General features: G+C 43.2%; 1 protein-coding gene across 7 annotated transcripts in view; it reads left to right on the top strand.

Moving 5' to 3' along the window:
- The window catches only part of MPDZ (multiple PDZ domain crumbs cell polarity complex component), an 832,961-nt gene that overhangs the window by 249,880 nt on the left and 560,810 nt on the right, over window positions 1-22,271 (top strand). For 6 of the 7 annotated variants that reach the window (XM_078675898.1, XM_078675897.1, XM_078675895.1 and 3 more), the window contains exons 17-19: window positions 904-1,092; window positions 6,527-6,736; window positions 15,480-15,593. In XM_078675898.1, the coding sequence (XP_078532024.1) occupies window positions 904-1,092; window positions 6,527-6,736; window positions 15,480-15,593 (513 nt within the window). The remainder of the gene's footprint in view (window positions 1-903; window positions 1,093-6,526; window positions 6,737-15,479; window positions 15,594-22,271) is intronic. The other variant, XM_078675896.1, reaches the window with a different exon arrangement.

Genomic DNA, 22,271 nt, shown 5'->3' with positions numbered 1-22,271 from the left:
CCTACCTTTGTCCAACCTTTTCCAGTGTTGAAAAAAAAAACGTAGTCTGGATCTGAAAACCGTTTATTTACGTGTAAGTTACTCACCTGTCCTTCCTCCCACAGGATTGCATTGGTTCTCTCACTGTATTGTACTAGGTGTTGATCCCAAATACAAAGTATCTCTTACTACATTGAAAAGCATTTCATGCACCTGTGAAGAATTGTTTGATGCTATATAAACCTCTTGTCAATAATAACTTCAAAGTATTGCAATTGAAAAGTCTTTTTACCTGTAAATGAGTTCAACTTGGTTCCTAAAATAAAAGTAACTATTATTTTTACAAACTATTGGCCTGGAATTAGTCATTGAGTGTGATTTCCTGCCTTGTATGAGTAGGTACACCAAATGCATTCACACTACCCTCTGATAAGCCTAACTGCTCAGCCCAGCTACCACTAAATTGAGAGAAAGGTATTATCTACTTTATCCTCTGCTATACCTTTGGGGACTCACTGGACTCTGTGCACACTGTGCCTCTTTTTGGCATAGTATATACAGAGCCAGCTTCCTACGAATTCTTTCTCAATTTATTTTTTGCCTTATCACTTTTAGGTGGTATCAGTAATGTAATATGAGAAAAATAGTTGTAGCTGCAAAAAATGGATGCATGCAATTTGTTTATCAAATTCTGCTTTTTAAAATTGTTCGAAATTATCATACAGTAGTAAACTGTGAATTTGGCGAAGTCAGGTGATCTGTATTATCCTCCCTGTGGACCCATTGGGCAATGTACTTAACACCATTTGTGTACATGTTCTTATGCAGAAGGCAAGGGGGCTGGTAAGACTTTCAAGCAGATAAAGTTGAGGTGTAAAAAGAGGTAAAGAGACAATTTATTTTAAATACCATTTTCTCATTTAGTCTCTCATAGATTTTGGACGCTACATTGGATCTTCTGAAACAGATGATGCTGTTATTTTACCTGAAGATCTTGGTCAAACTGTTGAAGAGGTGCAAGTGTCTCCATTGGCTATGTGGGGGACAGATATACAAGACATTGAGCTAGAAAAGGGGACTATCGGACTTGGCTTCAGCATACTGGATTATCAGGTAACAAATGGCATTAAATCCATTCAGTTTCCATAATCCGTTCATTTTGTCCTTTGATTGCAGTCTAATGATTAAAATGCCTTCAGAATCACTTCAGTTCGTTTTTATTTAATATGTTGATTGTCTATACAAGTTAAAGTCTTCATATTATGGTTCAACTTCTAAATGTGATTATATTACACAATTTTGTAAACAAAAACTTTTCTTTATAAATTTAATTCCATTTGAAATGACACTTAATCTGGTATGTATGCTGTCCCTGTTTCTAAATAAAAGCATCATATACTCTTACTTCCCTCGATGTTATACTGATTTCCTAAAAATAGAGTCAATATCTGCATGAACTGCTGAAATCCTAATCCAGGGAATGCACCTAAAACAGACAACTTACTCTACGTAGTAAGACGGTATGTTACCTTTATAACGCAACTTTTACAACGCACTACCATTACAACGAAACTTTTACAACGCAAAAACTATTACAACGCATGCATTTACAACGCATGTTTTTACAACGTAGGTACCTTTACAACGCATACCATTACAACGTAAGTATTGGTAAGTATATAATTATAATTAAAATGTTATATGTTTTTTTTTTTTTTAAGGGGTATATTTAGGGTTTAGGGTCAGTTTTGGGTTTTTGGGTAAAGGGGTATTTTTAGGGTTCAGGGTCAGTTTTAGGTTTTTGGGTAAAGGGGTATTTTTAGGGTTCAGGGTTAGTTTTGGGTTTTTGGGTAAAGGGGTATTTTTAGGGGTTAGGGTTAGTTTTGGGTTTTTGGGTAAAGGGGTATTTTTAGGGTTCAGGGTCAGTTTGGGGTATTTTTAGGGTTCAGGGTTAGTTTTGGGTTTTTGGTTAAAGGGGTATTTTTAGGGTTCAGGGTCAGTTTTGGGTTTTTGGGTAAAGGGGTATTTTTAGGGTTCAGGGTCAGTTTTGGGTTTTTGGGTAAAGGGGTATTTTTAGGGTTCAGGGTCAGTTTTGAGTTTTTGGGTAAAGGGGTATTTTTAGGGTTCAGGGTCAGTTTTAGGTTTTTGGGTAAAGGGGTATTTTTAGGGTTCAGGGTCAGTTTTGGGTTTTTGGGTAAAGGGGTATTTTTAGGGGTTAGGGTCAGTTTTGGGTTTTTGGGTAAAGGGGTATTTTTAGGGTTCAGGGTCAGTTTTGGGTTTTTGGGTAAAGGGGTATTTTTAGGGTTCAGGGTCAGTTTTGGGTTTTTGGGTAAAGGGGTATTTTTAGGGTTCAGGGTCAGTTTTGGGTTTTTGGGTAAAGGGGTATTTTTAGGGTTCAGGGTCAGTTTTGGGTTTTTGGGTAAAGGGGTATTTTTAGGGTTCAGTGTCAGTTTTGGGTTTTTGGGTAAAGGGGTATTTTTAGGGTTCAGGGTCAGTTTGGGTTTTTTGGATAAAGGGGTATTTTTAGGGTTTAGGGTCAGTTTTGGGTTTTTGGGGTACAGGGGTACAGGGTAAAAATAAAGTAAAATTAAATTTAAATTAAATTAAGTAAATTAAATTAAATTAAATTACATTACATTAAATTACATTAATTTCAATTAATTTACAATTAAAAAATTAATATATACTTACCAATACTTACGTTGTAATGGTATGCGTTGTAAAGGTACCTGCGTTGTAAAAACATGCGTTGTAAATACATGCGTTGTAATAGTATTTGCGTTGTTAAAAATTTGTTGTAAAGGTATGCGTTGTAAAAGTATGCGTTATAACGTCATACATCCTAGTAAGACATTAGCCTGCTGGATTGGGTATAGTATGCTGTCAAACCAAGAAATGTGTTTAATTCAATGACACGAAACATTGAGTAAATGTTTAACAAAATGCAGTTTTATTTGTTTACAGCTCTACCTATGTGGTTTTTGCTGGGAGAGAGTCATTTTGTCTTTTTCGGCCTTTCACTGCTCTATTATTTTCAGTCATTATGCCTTTTCACAGCTGTCTAGTGCAGTTACACATCCAGCTAATTTCTTTAAATGCCCACAGTACCTCACTAGTTTTTTACTAACTATGTGTGGGAGCATTAAATGTCAGATGCCACTTTTTCCTGCCTCATAGGGTATTTTTACATTTTTTATGGGAAATGTGGACTGCTTCACTGACACACGCTCGCTCAGAAAAAGCAAACCTCACTTTTGGAGGACCTCCATGAATGGATCTATATCACTGTGTCACCTGGTAGAACTTTCTCTCTGTCCTTGTCAGAAACCTTTACTGTAGACGTCAGCAGTGCCTTCAAATCCTAAAGTTTAGTGTAAGTGCACTGGAAATGAAAACAACGGAACCAGGGAAGATGGCCTGGTCCATTATTTCAACATTAAGGTTGGTAATGTGCAGCTGATCCAAGTTTGCTAAACTTTTTTCCTAACAACCTAAATAGGTGCCTCTCATTTTGTCTTAATTCTATCAGGCAAGCTGGCAGTAAACCTCTACTTCTCTTCCAATAATAAATCTATGCTTGGGACTCTATGCACCGATAGCTTTTGTTAGATACACCAACCAAACCTATTGCGAAACAGTACTTAACTCTACCTTTCAACTGTGCAGACTGGCTGAAGGAAAGGGTAAACGGGCGTTGGATACTGTAAATAATCACACTCACCAGTGTTGGACAATGAAATGCTTCTCTTCATAAGGTTACAGAAAAAGCACTAGTCAAACCAGACTCTTGTCTGGGAAAGCAGGCCAAAGGCCATTCGCAGGGTGGCTTGAATTCACTTCATTCTGTTAGAGATTTAAAACTAAAATTAGAATATTCCCCAGGCCTCAGACTGGATCTGGAAAATCTTGAGCAGTACCTGTGCGCACCAGTTAAGTGGCGTCGAAGGGCTCTGCGGCAACATCATCAGCACCAGAAATGACGTTGCAGCGCCCATGTATGCGCCACCCCAGTGGGCTGATATCGGTTGCTTTTTGTTGGTCCAGTAATCTACCTTGTTCAGTTTTGTTGGCTTTTTTCAACTTTTTGTCAACCCTTTTTTGAGCAATTGCTCCTATTGTGCTAGGGATATGTCCCTTTCCAAACCTATGCGCTTTAAAACCTGTGGGGATGTCACAGACAAATGCCTGTGTTTGATTCCCACTTCGTCTGTCTATGGTGCCTAGGATCAAGCCACAACTGCAAGGGCTGTACTGAGTGCAAGTCAATAGCCGCAAGGCAATTAGCGAGCAGGCGATGAAGCTCCTGGCTGCACGACTTAAAAAGATCATCATTCCCGGTCCCGCTCCTGAGGGAGATTTTGTGGCTGCTCTCTGAGCCGTTCACGCGAAAGGTCCTCTTTCCACTCCAAAACAACTTCCTTGAAGTTTGGTAATTCCAAGGAGCACAAGAAGAAGAAGTCAAAGTGCTCTTTGGCTTCCCCATTCAAGCTCTGATTTGAAGCACTGCTCCCGAACTCCACCTCCAAAGCCAGTGGCTGGCTCTGCTCTGCGCTTTCCCCAAGTTCTCCCGAGCTGGAGCGACCCCTTGACCAAGTGAACGACTTCTATAATGCCATGCAGGCCGGTTTTGGCCAACCGACTCCCTCTTGTGCGACGTCAGGCCACACGGAGCTGAGAGGTGCTTCTGCTGGGTTACTGCTAGTGGGTTTACCACAGATGTCAGCGGGCCCCTCTGGATATGCCCACAGATCCGGTCTGACGCAGTCACAGATGCCTCCACTCACCCCTGCCCCATTTCTTCTGATGCCGCTGGATGATGAGCCTATAATGAGTTCCGATTCCGAGACAACGCTGTCCTAATGTAGACTCCGGCGCCGCCCAGGCCGTATGAACCCCTGGATTTGTCACCCTTCCTCCCTGAAGCGGGGGCGGAGGGGGGTGAAGAAGGGTATGGACTCTCTGAAGAGGACCCCGACCAGGAAGAAAACTGGTATGAGAAGTCGAGTGACACCAGTGGCCTGGATACCTTCCCAGAATCTGGCATGCTTTCTCCTCCTGGCCCCATTTCAAAGGAAGGTGCTTTTTTGTGACCAGGGTGCGTAGCGCAGAAAATGTTCTTGACCTGCAACTGCCAGTCATGGAGGCCAAGACCATCTTCCTGATGATGGTGTTTCTTTCGGGAGCAAGCTCTGGAGAGCCGTTTCCCCCTTTTAATGAGGCCATTACAGACGTTCTTCTGGGGGTCTTGGAAATAGTCACAAAAGAAACATCAGGGCACCACAGTGCCGCCTACATGGGGACCACAACATCACTTCCAATGCGGATGATGTTGACACAGAACCAATTGACAACGCCTACTGGCACTCAAAAGTACTGCCTAAGATTTTCCAGATCCAGCCTGACACCTGGGAAATATTCGAAGGTGAAAATCTGTGGTTAGATAGAGAAAAAAGTATTTCTGAAAGTAAATTATTCTTCATGCGTACATCTCTAGGGCAGGGTGCAACGTTTTTAATGAGCACAGTGAGATTTCTCTGACTGGGCATCTTTAAAAAAAGGTAAAATGTTTAGGACAGAAACCAATTTTCATCAAAAAGAAGGCTAACAAGATTATTTTAAAACATAAAGGATTCACTCCTGACTGAACAGCTGCCTTTTGACAATTTCCTCAGGCTAGTTTCTGAGGCTGTTCTCTCTCCCCCTAGGAAAACAACCACTAAAATTTCAGAAACTATGTATATTCAGCTTGCCTAAAATATAAATACTATCTCATTCCAACTCTATTACATTACTCAAGTTGATAGTCAGCCCACGCATTCTGTGACCTCTGTGTGATGATGAGGAGCCCAAGACAGACAGAATTTACAGGCATGTTTTCTGACATACAGCTGACATATACTTGGCCACAAAATAAAAGACATAAACGCAATAATTGGGCAGACACCTGTTTTAATCATCCATAAATAAAGTATTGTCTTCTAGTTTTAATTGGCCATGTCCTTCACTAGCTACAGTTGCTTAATGAGAGTGCCATCAAGTTTATACTATATCACATATGAAGAGACGTTTATATGCCAATGTCTGTACAGGGGGAGTTGTTGCAACTTCATCAGATTGAAATTATCGATGTGCTTTCATAGAACGTTTTAATTTAAACCTGCTGCATGTATTTTCAGTACCTTTAACCTTGTTTGTAAAACCACCACCTGGGCAATGGCTGAACTTACGCTTCCCCCAAACTGCGAGAAAACGACTTGTAATTCTGGTCTCTACCACTAAATGATTGGAATATTTAGACCATGCCAATCTAATATATGTACAAGCTGCAAAGCTATTGTTGCAGCTATGCTGTTTTTTCTTTTTATGCGATGTTATGGGGAAAATGTGTTCTCAGCTCACTTACACTGCTTATAGGTGATTGATACTCAAATGAAAGAGCATGCTTTTGCAAGCATTTTAGCCAGAGGTCACCTGCGCATTATGGTTTGTAATATGCAGAGATACGTTTTAAAAGGATTACAATTTATAGGTCTGTTTATTTTTTTAGGACCCAGTTGACCCAGCGAGCACAGTAATAGTAATTCGTTCGTTAGTTCCTGGCGGCATAGCAGAGCAAGATGGGAGACTTCTCCCTGGGGATCGGCTTATGTTTGTGAATGAGATCAATTTGGAGAATGCCAGCCTTGATGAAGCTGTACAGGCGTTGAAAGGCGCACCTGCTGGAAAAGTGAGAATTGGTGTTACCAAGCCATTACCGGTAAGCATTTGACTTTTGTTTAGCCTTTTTGTATGCAGTCACATTGATACTGTACACAATTTAGGACATCAATTACTGGTATATTTGTGGTAATCATTTAACTATTGAATTCTATTTAATTGGTGGTTTCTGTTATTTAAATGTGTAGGAATAAATGTTTTATTGCCTATAAATAAGACAATTGAAAGCACACACTGAGAATTGAGCTGATTGAAAAAGCAGACACAAAACCATGATCACAGACCTATACAGCTGATTTCTAACAGTTCAAGAAGTAGCAGACACATAGAGTGACACAATTGAAGACCAAATAAAACAAAATATATTAAGTTTATTGAGACGGTTGATCAAAATCACATATGTCTGAAGATTTGTCTTGCAGTCCGAGATAATCCATCTTCAAGTTCTTGATTTCATTAAAAGTCATTTAATTTCCTTCCAAAATGTGATTAGTTGCAGTTGCAGCTGAAAACATGTTGTGTCTCTGGAGAAATTTGAGTTTTACAGGGAAAGCAAGGTTGCTTTACAGACACTTGAGAATTATGTAATTCCTCTAGTGGTCTGAGTCAAACATTTAATTGTTGTGATTTATTCTCCATTCTGTGTGTCTCTTTCACTTGAATGCTGGTACCTCACAACATTTCATACTCAACCTTGCTTGCATTATCATTTTGACTTTACTGCTTGAATATGTTTACAGCACTTCTTTCATTCCAGGAAGATATCCATTCTACTGATTTACTTATCCTTTCTGCAATTCTCTATGAAATTATTATCTTGGTCAATGTCTAAGACTTGGGTTTTATTGATAGGAGTAGGGGGCTCAGATTTAATCACAAAAAAATAAAAATGTTGTAAATTTAGCACTGTAAAAGTGTCCATCCTCAGGAATAAAACACATTATTGTCTACATGGAAAGCCTTCAAATCTGAAAACTATTAGTCATGAAAGCAATGCCAAGTCGTACATAGACAATTTACCATTCTGATGTCAATGAAAAATACCAACCTAACATCACAGGTCTATAGTAGCTTAACTATTTCTTTCAAATATATAGACCTGAAGGTATTTTATAGCAAAAAAATCCAGTTACTCCAGTACCAAAGCTTGACCAGCCTAGATATCTGAAGTATAGGCATATGCTGTATAACAAGCTTTCCCATCAGTGCTTCAACCATGATTGGAGCCAGCCCCACACTTCTCTCAACTTTTTTGCACAAAATGCCCATCATTGCCATGTTGAGGGCACACCACCCTGGGAAGCGCTGTTACACCTTCTATTCAAGTGCACATAGATCCTTTTCCCGTCTTGATTATTTCCTCCTTCCTATTCAGGAAGTTCACTGTGTGTTTACTGTCCAGATCTTAGTGAGGGGACAGTGGATGAGCGACCTTGACCACAATTGTTAAACCTATTGATATCCCACTCCTGGGGATCCACAGGGTGGTGGGTAGCTCTGTAAGAAGTCGCCACAGTTTCCCCACAAACTCCGATGTGAGGGGTGGGAGAGCATATATGCAAGGAAGGGAAACAGGCTCCCTGTAGTGTGCCAGTCACGCCATATAGCGACCCTTGATGTCATGCCAGTCTGTGGACACCACCAGGGAATATGCCAATGGATCAAGAGGGTGACCTCCTCTATCCCCGGTGGAACCATGAGTTAACACCTGCGAAAAACCCCTACATGCAAGGAAGGGGCAGTGATTGCCCATAAGATGCATCTCCTGGAGCATTAAAATGTTGGGGTTAAGTTTGTGGACTGCTTTTAAATTAACCCATCACTTAATCTTGTCCAGTATGCCATTAATATTGCACGAGAGGACTCTAGCTTCCTGGGAACTGCGTGTTTTTGTGAAGCAGCCATTTGCCCGAAGTAGTGGCGGCACAAGTGACGATCTTTGTGTTCTGGGTGGCTGTAAAGTGAATGCATTCAAGTGTACCAGTGCTCCCCTCCAATCTGCCTCCTCCTCAACTCCCACCTCATTCTTTGACATCTAGAAGTACCTGTTATGATGTAACTAGGTACAGTAGCTAACTGCGATAACCTGTGATCTGAGTCTTTCCTGCAACCTCCCTCCTAAACGATCCCTCACCCTCCCCTCCGCCAACCCCAACAAACACAAAACCATAAGATAAAACTGTTTGAGACTTGGATTACCAACAATTCTGAGCCACACCATGCCTTTTAGGGAAAATATGCAGACACCCGCCAAGTCGTTGAAGGGCTACTCAAGCCAGTGGCTCCTGCAAGAGCAACAGCGAGTCAGAGTCCACAACCTTCTGCGAGTATCTCATGTCCACCTATGCAGCCGCCCACCTCACATAACAACTCTCCGGCTTCAGAGAGCGAGCCCTGCACACCTGACAGCGGGATCTGCGATGGGGAGGCGTGTGCCATTCACCCAAAGGGTCTCTCTCTCCCTCGCCTCTCACACTCTCCCTAACCCACTCAAAGGAATTGAGCCACCACTGCTCAGTTTGGGTCACTCCTCTCCCCAGTCCCAGGCAAACTTCGGAGTATCAAAAAAACAAGGATTTATCCTGGAAGATGACTTTCAAGCGAGCTGGGTAGAGGGGCATATATTGAATGCTCGTGGCTATGAGTTTTTTCTTCACTTTTTTAAAAGATCTCCTTTGCTGCTGAACCTTCATTGTGTAGTCTGGAAAGGTCATTACTGAGGAGGATTAAAACAATTGAGACCAAATCCTGCGCACTACCGGAAGGTGGGTGTACCGATCGGCATAGTTAGACACTCAGGCTATGAAGCGGCGAGGCTGGGCTTATCAGTCAATAGTGAATGAAGTCGGCTTGGCCCTATCAGTCCCCTCCGAGATGCCCACAATGTGCAAATTCTTGCGGCCCGATCTCCACCACCAGGAATGTGAAGAGGGACTCATGTGAATTAACTATGTCCTCTACTTTAGAGACTCAGCCCTCCACCTCTGTCTACTGTATTCCGTAAGTCCTGTTGAATTAAGTATAGGTCTACTTTCAGATCCCCCATTTTGCTTTCCATGTTTTCTTTGAGGTCTTGGATTGCCTGCAGGATGGAGGATGTCTGTAGCCTCTCAGAGCGGGTGTCCCTGCCACCCACTGTGCCAACATTGTTTGCCAACGTCACCTGCTTTGAATATTTGTCTATTTTCTGTTGTGCCGCGGAGCATAAGGCTTATCCTGTGCCATGGTGGGGTCTTACGTCCGGGGAGAGGAGGCAGAAGTCCAGGGCCAAGGGGTCAAGACGGCAGGCCCCACGTCACCGAGTCATTCCAGCAGGACCCGGTGGGGGTCTCTCCAGGAAGTGACAGATCACCCCTCAACATTGGGCCTCCACCTCGCAGCCCCTCCTTAGACCCCTTCCCACCACGAGGACCACCACAGGGGCAGCTGCGCCAATGCCAGCTGCAGGTCTTGTCTCCTTTGATTGCACCCGGTCATACACTTATTGTGAGCTCCTCTAACGCCAGGCATGTCCAATACAACATTTATTGCAGCAGGGGCCAGATAGTCGGCACCATGCGGCCTGATGAATGTAGTCGTTGCTACAGGGCAATCCTGCTCCAGAGGTGCCACGTGGGCAGGGATCACCACGTTGCAGGGGAGCGCTGAAACATGGGGGCTCGCAACCCAGCCTTAGCTCCAGGACCAGTAGGCCAGCACTCAGGGTCCCGATTGGGCTTGAAGGAAGGAAAAGTCACTTGCAGTCCAGCCGCCCTCCCCTGTGCCTCCCCAATGTCAATGCAGATGTGCAGGATGAGTGGTGGCCGCTCCAGTGCCCTGCACCTCTCCTCCGAGGGGTGAGGGGGTGCCTGAAGGCGCAGCTGCCGCCGGGATGGCGATGCCTCTGGCAGCAGTTTCTCGGGCCCTACCACCCATTCCTTAATGTCGATCACACCACTGCTTCAGGGACTTGGGCCATGGACTAAGACTAGCATGTGTGGGGCCCGCTCCAGTATGGGTTTTCCTTTCGGCCCCCTGCCTGCACATGTGAGCCACTGCCCTCTCTTGGCCTCGCCTGGGCCCAAGCTGAGACAGCCGGTGAAAAAGAGCCTCATGCCCAGCAGCATACGCTCGGACGTGATACTTGGCTTACTACTCCAATCGTGAGTCTTCGGGGGGAGCATGTTGCCTCAGATGGAAGTTTTCACTTTTAATGCTTGCCATTGCACCAAATTGCTATTTCCTTCCTTACCACCCAGGTTCACAGAAGCTGATTCAGAGTTAGTGAGAGCTTCTTCAAAAGGCTTAAATAAATTAAAGACAAATACTGGGCGATTTGTGAGAACTGTAAGACAGTGTAAGCTCTGAGAATGTGACAAGTTCAAAAAAACGCTTCTAGTTGTGCCTGATACTCTCTGGAACTGCTCCTATGATTGCTTTACACAATTCAGACCCATTGTGTGAAATGCACAAGCAGCTTGCTGCTAAAATACCAGGTAACTTGTGGCTTGTTCCATTGATGTAAAGCCATAATCTAGTTTCAGAATTCATCAGTGAACATCTGTGTTTCTTTAGGGAGGTTTTAATGTATTACACCCCTCCTGAATAAATGCATTCTAAAGCTTGTATTTCGATGTGCGGGCTACTCAGGGTATGTTATTCTTGTGATTAACATGATGTCTTTATAGAGACATGGTCGAAGACACTACCTTACCACCACCACACCATGTGATACTTGATTGCAATATAAGTCTGGCTGTGGTGGGAAAATAACAGAGCAGTGGAAGATACTGCCATGGGTAATATCCCTGTTCCACTTATGGATGTGTCACCCCTAGTGGCATAGGCCCTCTGACAGAAACAGAACCCGGTGCAGAAGCACAAGCTGTGGAGCATCTCTAGGATTCCCCCATCCACTGCTGTGACTCTGCAGGAGTGATGTTTCGTGTTTCCTCACAGCCAGGGGTCACAAAGCACCATTGTAATTCATTAATTACTTACTCAGGTGTGCAGAGACATACCTGAAGAATGTGGAAGTTCCTTGCCAGTACCCACCATGTGCACAGTATCAAAAACGGAATTCCTGGGTTTTGGTTTTTTCTTTGGAGTGCTTGTACAGAACAGAGAAGGTAGTACTTGAAAGACCATAGTTCCTTCGGATGCTCAAGAGATAGGAACAGTCTCTCCTGGAGTCTCAGGAGATTCCACGGAAAGCCAGCTCGGCCTACCACACAAGCCTTCAACGGAAAGTTACAGACTACAGCAAGGTATTGCAAGCCCTGTCCTTCTGATATCCCTACTCTGCTTGGTGGAGACACCTGAGCTCTAGAGAATTTCTGGGAATCCACCATACATTGATATGGCAGGGGGATTTCCTGGGGGTACCAAGTTAGCATGTGGAAAATGGTAAGGTCCCAGTAGAGAGAATGAGAGAATACGAAAAAGTGACATAGAATGGAAACGATGTAGAGGGAGGAAGACATTCTAAGAAACATAGAGGGATTAGTGAAGGATAGCGACAAGAGCAGGGGAGGAAATGGAGAGACAGTAGTTCAGAGAGATTGGCAACAATGAAAAAACAGACTAGATGGGATACACTAATGGAAATGGAAGATAGGTCAGATAGAAAGAAACAGAAGAATCAAGAGTACCTACAGTGCAATAGAGAGAAGAGGTGCAGAGAGATAAAGGAGTAGGGATGAGCGGATAATAATATTTCACTTCCAATGAAATCTGGAGTGACGTTAAAGAGCTGATAGTAGGAGGGCCGATGGTTCTGAGTCACCAGGCCACCAGATGTCTGGTCATGATGTTTCATCATAAGAGTAGGTGAATTCTGGCAGGACAGTCTTGGTTTGCTTTAATTGAATCATTTAATCTAATGCTTCTGGTAATATATCTTGTGTAAGAAATGCGCAAGACTGGAAATTTGAAGTTCAGGTCTCATGCAATTACTTTTGTGGACAGGAAATCTTATATACATATCCGATCAAGGAAGAAGAGTCAATTTGAAATCCTGAAAATACTATTGCTAGATAGTAGTGCCACTTTGCTGTACAATAGGAAAGGAAACAAAATTAAATGTTTTCCATTAAGTGTATTCTCAAAGCTGTAAATCCTAAAATGGCTTGGACTTTTGTGCTTGAAAAGGTTATAGACGAGTGTCTTCAAAGGTTGAAATGTAGGATAACCGTGAGACTATGTCAAGATGTATATGTCAGTGTCTCGAACTTGTTAATGTGGGAGTAAACAAACTGGAATGGTACTAGTAAGGAGTAAGTGTCTGGAATAATTTTACACTTTCTTCTGCTTCTGCCTCTCACTACTCCCTAGAATGCATTATTGTTCTTGACTCGGAGAAAAGAGGACACTCTAATTTAGCTGGATCTTGGCTGGCAGTCCAGAGTGTGATGCTCCTGCCCTGGCTACGCCTTGGCTACCTTATCCCTTCTGAGTTATGTTATGTTATGTTATGTTATGTTAACTATTTTTTATATAGCGCGCGGATGCCGCAGCCAAGTGGCGTCCCGGCGCTTGGAGATCTGAATAACACAACACGATTAAGAAAGCTGGACAAAAAACAAGCTAAACTGTGGAGAAAAGAAAAGTCTTCAAGGTCTTCCTAAAAGGAAGCAGATCTGAAATTGAGCGGAGTGGAGCTGGAAGAGAATTCCAAAGAGCAGTCACACTGGAAGACCAGTGGAGATGAATATGTAAACATGAAGTGCCCACTCATCCTTCTAGCAAAATGTACACAATTGATGGGTGGAATGCAGAATAAATCAAAACATTCACCCCCAGTCAAGAGATCTGGGTTAAATGCATCATTCTTTTGCTCACCATGCCTTCCCAGTTTAGATCTCGCCATATGCAAATCAGCCTTGACCCTGTGCCTCATGGGAACAATCTAGCCTGAACTCCCAAGGCAGGTCCTACAGCATTTTGCAAAGAAATTTCAAAGAATCCTAGATTTTTCTCACATCTCTGCAGAAAGTATTGTGATTATTCCAATACTTTAGCCTATGGCACAATATTCTGTGACATTATTTATCCAAATCAACAAGTCAGCCATTTGCCCATACAACCATTGCTTGCTGTTTCTTAAGGGTTGCAAAGGCTGCAGCTGTCTCAGCCCTTTCAGCCTTTAAATGTCACATTCAGCCTTTAAATGTCACATGCAGACGGTCAAACTTTGGCATAGTTCTTTCCACATGTTCCTTCATTCCCCTATACTTTTTGTGTCTTAGGAGTGAACGCAAAAAAGGTTGTTTAAAAAAAAGTTATTTTAATTGAGTTTTCTCATCGGTAATTATACAAAAAAACACAAAACATGTCCATTCAGTACTATTTGGACCCTGGTAAGGATGTATCATGACCATAGATAATTTCTGGCCCATTCCGAAATAAAAATAATGTATGTCCAAGAAGAAGTATTCAAATATCCATCATCATCTCCATATGGTTGCGGCCTTCCCTTGCATATTTTTTTGGGCAGCCACGAGGTTCATACACCGGTATTTTTTTTTAGGAAGCATAAGACCATTTTGGCCCTCCGTGCCCTCATTGGGGGACCATCACCTGTTGCAAGTAATGGGCTATATCTCTCTTGCCTTTCACTAGGACAGGTCTGACCGCTGTCCGGTCAGCATGTGTGAACCCCTCATCATATTTTACATTACAGAGGGGCATCTTGGGGGTAAAGCTGCCGGGCGACTGATGATAGCAGTAGGCGCTGCCTGAAGAAAGTCCCAATAGGGGCGAAGGATCAACCAGCTACACACTGTGGGTATAAAGTCACCCACCACCACCTTGCAATGAAGATAAGTAGGGCCAGGCATTCTGTTCATTTGCCATGGTCACTGTGGGGTCAGTATATGTGATGTCACTCTTTGAATTGTATTAGGTGGAATCGTGCAGTTATCGCTGATTCCGGAGGTCCCTTTATAACCATCACCCACTCAACATCATGCAGTCCCCCAAGATCCTCCTTCCACTTTTCGGGAAGGAGTCTGGTGCATTGATTATTTTGGATTTGTATATGATAGATACCTGTCCCCTGCCGAAAAGGAGAGCTATAGTCATTTTTGCTGGACAGGGATGTGCGTACTCTGGTTATTCAGAAAGCGTGATTAAGAATGACTGGAGGGCATGTCTCATCCACAGGTATCTTTAAAATTGTGGACCTTTCAGACCAAACTCTTCCTTCAGTTCAGTAAGGATTTAATGTCCTTGCCTCACATAACTTGACCCAGGGAGGTGATACCTAGGGAGTCCCAGCCCCAGAATCTGTCCAGCCATGAAACATCGGCAGAAGGGTACCATGCCATAGAGGGGCTCTCCAGTCAGCCTGCCCTCTCGCTGGAGGGCCTTAATCGATGGTTTCCAGATTTGCAGGGCCTGTCGTGTTAATTGGGGATGGAGGGGGTGAGGGGTAGCCTGTGGTGGTGGTCTGCCTCCATAGAGGTAATGAAAAAAGGATTGTTTAAATGGGGCGTATCTTGGTAAATGAAGGCACAATTATGTGAGAAAATGTGTTAACATTTATAAACGAGATGATGGGACCAAGTGTATCCCAATATAAATCTGATATTAAGAAACTGGTAGCTAATTATTTCATTTGAGTGGCCCACCACATAGAAAATTAGTTTTCTCCATTGTCTTAAATTAAGTTTCATAAATATGTCCCAGTGTTATGGTGTTTCTTGACTACCATTTCCTTTGCTTTCCTGAACATTTCATTTCTGTGTATGCTTTTGTGTATCATCTGTCGTCTGATCCAACTGAGAGCTTCCTTCTCTCTGCAGCTTTCTCCAGAAGAGGGTTATGTTTCTGCTAAGGAGGACTCCTTTTTCTACACCGCCCAATTTGAGGAGGAAGGGCATGCTGAGCGGGCGCTTTTTCATGCTGAGCGTGCTTTGGTTAGTCACTCTACCCTACCTCTGCTCAACATGCATTCCATTATTTTTGTTTTGCATTCTAACATAATTACCATGCAGACTTTAAACATTTATTATTTTAAAGCTATGTTTTGCATTGGCATTGAATAAGTGTTGTCGGAGACTGGTTTGTATACAAGTGTTTTTGTAAGAGATTCATATTTCATTCATTGGCTGATACGCTTGATCTGCATCGTATCCTTATTCTTTGTGTATTTATACACGGGCAAGGATTGCAGAGCACATTTACGGCTGAAAGTTTTTAAATAATCCCATCTCACAGAGCATAGTATAATCTACTCGGGATAAAAAAATGCCTCCTTTTATTTAATTAACTTTTTAAAGATATACTTGAGGAAAATCATATCGATGGCCAGGTTAATGAACCCTTTTTTAAATCCTTCTCCACTCTCTAAAAAGAGACATGCACCTTTCATAAATGAAAATGTTACCCTTTCTTAAAATTCTCAATGCTGCCAGATTCCCAAGTCAAAATGTCCTTTCGAGTTTGTATTTTTTAAATTCTTTTACTCCTTTCTCCTAATTAAAACGTGTCTCTTCTTTGTATACACCTTTTAACCCTCCAATAATGAAATTGCAACAAAGGCAACCATTGCAATGTATTCATTTGTTACAAGAACTTGTACAGTAAGAATTTGACATTTTGTGCTACTTTTTGCCCGCTGAAACACATATCTAGGGAATGTGTACCCATCAGCTTACATTATTATAGTATCAAGCATTGGATACTAATACTATAGGTCCGACTTCTTCCTGTACTAAACCTGCTAATGGCACTAATAATATTGGTACTAATACTGCTGCAACCGACGTCAGTGCTAGAAAGGCTGGTCCTTGTGTTACTACACCAGTTACTGTTATTTACAACTTTAAATGCTAATATTACTTTCAGCACACCCTAAGTGCTACTAGTACTGGTAGTGTACGGTTACTATTAATAGTTGTACTATTGTTGCTAATGCTATGTCTGCTGCTGTTACTCTCCTGATGATTTATATATTTTGTAATAATGGTACCACTGCAAATATTGATACTGTTCAGTGGTGCTGAACCAATTTTCAGAGTTGGGGTGCGGCCGTCATTATTTTGTCACTAAAGTCACAGGGCTTTTGAAAAATTAGAGCAAGTGCTACACAAAGTGCATCAAATGAGCAATGCCGAATCAGTGGGGTAATGGTGTGGTTGTAGTAAGCGTACAGTGGTGCATTCTGCAGCACATTGTCACAAATATAGGAGTAAAGAATGGAGTTAGGGACAGCTGCCATATACAAAGAGAACATGTTATATTGAAACCATTACATTTGCATTAGGCATGCAGGTGTACTGCTCAACCTATATAATGCATAACAATACATGGAAATTTGATTTCTGTGTATATTTTTCACACAAGTGAAGTGTCATGGTTTGCTTTGATGTTTTTGTCATCTTTGTTTCCTTCAGCGTTCAGAAAATACATTTCAGTTGAGCTAGTATGTTTTTCCAGTATTTGACTTGATGTATGTTCAGTAGACATTTGCTGTTTACTTGCTGCTGATATATTTTGACTGCGATGTTGTATGTTAGAAAATATTTGCCATACTTCAGCCTTCAGCCTTCTGCTTTCCCACTCTCATTACCCAGGAGGATAGTCATTTGGTTGCAAAATTTACTGACTTCCCACTAGAAAAAGCGAAAAGTAAACAACGGCCCAGTGTTAACCCCTTCACCGATGCGGGGGGGAGGGGTCCGCGCGCGGCACAGCGGTGCTTGTGATGAGCTCGGCTCGTCATGCAGCACGGTGGCTCTGTGCTCATGACGAGCTCATGACCACGCCCGTTTAATGGAACGCGCAGCACAGCAGGGGAATTATCCACGCGTGGGCGTTCCACGGCCATTATGACGAGCTCAGCTCGTCATGAGCACAGCGCCACTGTGCCTCATGGCTGCAAGTGATTCAAGAGCCAAAGGAAATGATGAGCTGCCATCCTGACAGGCAGGGGTGTCAGTTGTAAGGACTTTATAGATAATGCAGCTGGTTTTCAAGATGGTGCAAGCTGGCAAGGAACTGTGAGGAACACACCCACTACTACTTATTCAATTACTGCTACTGACACTGCTATATTATCACTGCAAAGACATTAATAGTCACAAAACTACTGAAATTAACAGTTCGAGGCATATGGGCTGCAGATCACACACTAGTACATAGATCGCCATCTGGTGGTGGGCCCGGATGATTACATTTTGTTGTTGTCCCGGAAGAGTCTTTGTATGGTAGATGACTCCTCCTCTGGAGCATAGTGCGCATGGGCATCGACTCCATCTTCAGATTGTTTTTTTCCGCCATTCGGCTCGATGTGTTTGTCACTCGGTCCCGTTACCGATCTCCTTTCGACACCCATTCCTTGATTTCTACCATCGGTATTGTTTTCAATCGCAATTTCCTTCATACTCGCGTCGAATAAGCCTGCACTTCTCGATTCCAGCGATCGTCGGGGCCGTTGGGCCCACCTGCACCATTGGGCCTTAGGCTCATGGAAAGAACACCCTTCAAGAAGTGCCTTCAGTGTGGACACAAATTCCCCCACACTGATCTACATGAGGTGTGCAATCTGTGCTTTTCCCCAGAGCACGAGAGCCGACATTGCCAGGCCTGCGCTTCGTTCTGGTCCAAGAAGACTATCAGGGACCGTCGCGCTCGTAGAGTCGTGGCACAATCCTCTTCATCGGCACCAGACATTATCATCGGGGAGACTCCAGTTGATTCGTAGTCTGAAGAAGATCAGCAGGAAGACGTTGTCGTTTCTGAAGCAGAGGATTCAGCTTCTGGAGCCGAAGAGCATGCAGACGGTGACGATCCCCTTCCAGCTGGTCAACAGGTCGTGAGGACCGACGTCGACCCTCATGACACCCCCTTACCGGTTCAGGCTTCTGTTCCACCTCCACCTTCGGGCCCAGGTGCATACCGATCACAAACTTCCGACGTCCCGCCTTCGGGCCCGGCAACAAAGACTCCCAAAAAGCCTCTAGGTGACTCAGACTTGAGTCAGCCTGTCGGTTCCGACAAACAAAAAGTCCTTAAACCGAAAACAAGTCCGGCACCAAAGCAAACTTCGGTACCCAAATCAGTCGAGCCAAAGACACACTCCGCACCAAAACCAATTTCGACACCAGCAACTGTCGAATCGAAGCCAACTCCGGTACCTAAACCGGTTGAACCAAAGTCCACTTCGACACCGAAACACACTTGCGCACCTAAAGCTGTCGACCCGAAACCTGCTTCGGAACCAATAACTCCGGATCCGAAAACATCGGATCCGGACAAAAAACACCAGCCGAAGAAAGCTTCTGACCACAAGTCTTCGGAACTGAAACCAAAATCTGCTTCAAAGACTGTAATAGACACTGCTAAATCCTCTAAACAACTCCGCCCCAAGCAAAGCAAGTCAGTGCCGAAAAAGGATGCTCGCCCAGATCCAAAACAAATGACTCTTCTTATTTATCCAAACACTGGACGTGCCATTACTGGGCCTGCTGAAAGGAAACAGGACCCTCCCACCACACCTCCAGTCCCTCTCAAAAAACATGCTCAGACTTCTCCTATAAGGGGACCTTCACCACTTCCAGAGGTACCAGACCTTGACATTTCCCCCGTACATTCACCATTCATCCCGCACAGTTCTGCACCAGCAGATGATGATGAGGATGATAACTCAGGGGGGATAGAAAATGAGAAACCCTTAGATGACCCAGATGATATTCCTGGACCATCAGATGATCCTTGGGAAGATTATAATGCACCAGATGCCCCAGATCTGCCACAAGGTGACGCATACCCTTCTAGACCATCTCCTCCAGATGACACTATAGGGTTCGCACAACTCATTCATAGAGTAGCAACCTTCTATGGGGTCAATCTGCACACTGATCCAGTAGATGACGACTTCCTTATGGACACATTATTACCATCGCATAAAACCACAACCATTTTACCAATGCTCAAAGGGGTTGTAAAGCACGCACCTGAGGGTAATTAATCCAAGGTTGAAGAAAAAGTACAAAGCCGCTCCAACTGACCCAGCCTATATCAAAGGCCAGCTGCCATTTGACTCGTTAGTAGTCTCAAACGTCAGGAAAAGAGCTTATTCTCAGACATCAGGAGATGCTCCACCCCCTGATAAAGAGTCCAAACTTTTAGATGCTTCAGGCAAACGCATGACATCTCAGGCAGCCAACATCTGGAGAATTGCCAACACCCAAGCTCTGTTGGCAAGGTATGATAGGGCTCACTACGATGAGCTTGAAACCCTTATGGAACATTTTCCAGGCAAATATAAGACCAGGGCTTCAGATTTAATACAGGAAGGGAAGGTCATTACTAATACTTCCATCAGTTGCGCTTTAGATGCTGCTGATACAGCCTCAAGGGCAATAAATACCGGCATACTTTTACTTAGACGTGCCTGGCTGCGCATTTCTGGTTTCAAACCAGAGGTACAAACAAGTATTCTTAATCAACCTTTTGACCAGCAATATCTTTTTGGTCCTACAGTTGGTACTTCCCCCAAAAAATGAAAAAAAAAAGTATACTGACACTGCAAAGTCCATGGGAGCTTTACAAACTCAGACTCCCAGAGCGTCCTTTCGTCGCTCCTCTTACAGGGGCGCCTCCAGAAACTTTCCAACAGATACTGCCTCCTCTTCTTACAAAGCACCCACCTAATCCTCGCCCAATAGAGGTTATTTCAGAGGAGGATACAGAGGCAACAAAACTAAAGGTAGAGGCATAGGTAACAACTCCCGTACTGCCTCCACTCCCAAACAGTGACTTCCCTCCCCTCTCCCTAGACCATTCCACTCCTGTCGGAGGGAGATTACAACAGTTCCTACCTGTCTGGAACTCCATCACAACAGACAGGTGCGTGAGACAAATAGTTCAGTCAGGTTATTGCCTGGAGCTCACTTCCACTCCTCCAACAATACCTCTCAGACTGCGTCCCATGTCACAAGAGAATCTCACACATAGAACGGCTCCCTCAGACCTATATTAGACCTGAGACTCCTACATCTTTACATACAGTCCGACCACTTCCATATGGTCACATTACAGCAGGTCCTTCCTCTGTTAAAACAAGGCGACTTCCTTGCTACCCTCAATCTTCTTGGCGGGTAATCGAAGTAAAACCGGCGTGCCGACTTCGATGTTAAAAGCCACTGAAAAAGACAACGGACTGCTCACGAAAGCACCCAAGGCGGTTTTACTTCGATTACCCGCCGAGGAGATTGAGGTTAGTGCAGTGTTGAAACAGGAGTTTACCGGTTCAGGAGAATCTGTGAAGGTTAGTGTTCTATGCCTTTGGTTTAGTGTTATTCACCTTGTCCGGCGGGCACACGTTTTGGTAATGTTGTATGGTCTTCGCATTATTTTCACAGAAACGCAATTGTTTGGACAGCGCAATGGACATTTTTTAAGGTTCATTTTTTAAGTCTAGCACATTATTTTTTCGGGTGTTTAGTTAATACCTGGTTGCGTGAATATCGGGGCTCTCTTCTTTCACTTCGCAGTAGGAATTTGAATGTGTTGGGAGCTGACTCTCACTGTATCTTTGCAACATCACTGGTTTTCTGATCATTCACTGGACTGCCTTTCATTTCTCCTTACATTTATGCTTTTATTTCTTTCAAAGGATGGTTTTTATTACGCAATTTGGATTTGGCAATATCATGAAAACCCTGTGCTATCTTTTATAGTTGCTCACCCTGCACATTTCGAACTATGTTTGAACAAAATTTGATTATCCCCTGAAGAAGGGCCGATGGGCCCTGAAATGCATTGGGCGGTTTTCTTGAATGAATAACTTTGTGAGGAAAAGGATGATACTCTACGCAACAGATTGGTTTGTGATGTGAACAAATTAAATTTGCATATGTAACAAGGACATTCACTTACGTCTGAGACGGTTTTATTTGTGATCCTTTGTTATATGACTTGTTGATGAGTTTATTGTATGAAAATTATCCCAAAACTCAGTAAATTTGACAGCAATTGCTGCATATGGTAATAGTGCACAGAGGTCAGGTTGTGAAACTTGAATTTTGTAGTATTAATGAATTTAAAACATTAATATTTATGGCTGTAGCATTTCAGCTGGGAAGATTAAGCTTTCCATGAAACATAATTAGCAACCAAAAATCTCCAACTTGCATTAGATAATAAATGTTGTTATGTGATGCTTTTCTGGTGGGTAGGGTGATGCAGATATTATGGCTGTGTGTAAATAAGTAAGCAGGACATTACAAACATATATATAAAATACTAATGCTAATTAACAACACACTATGCCCCTCAGTATTATATGCTGTGGATGAAAAAATATCCTGTTGGTCTTGTTGGAAGATTTTAAAAATACAGTAGAGAAAATCCCTTTGCCAACATAAAATGTCTAATGGATTCAGTTTCATGGTAGGGTATGAAATGCACACAGCTGCAAGCCAGTGTGAGGTGGCAAATGTACATGCACATAGCAGAGGAGTCAGTTCTGATGCATGTATGTCATATAGAGCACAATAATTCAGTGATAACAGGCCTAGAGTAGGTCCTGTGGGGAAAGTGGGTAGCTAGCAGGGGTGTTCCGTCAGTGCATCTGGAGCTGCCTTGCT

This window comes from Lissotriton helveticus, chromosome 2_1 (assembly GCF_964261635.1).
Source record: "Lissotriton helveticus chromosome 2_1, aLisHel1.1, whole genome shotgun sequence".
Classification (NCBI taxonomy): domain Eukaryota; kingdom Metazoa; phylum Chordata; class Amphibia; order Caudata; family Salamandridae; genus Lissotriton; species Lissotriton helveticus.
This window is presented reverse-complemented; position numbering and strand designations above follow the sequence as displayed.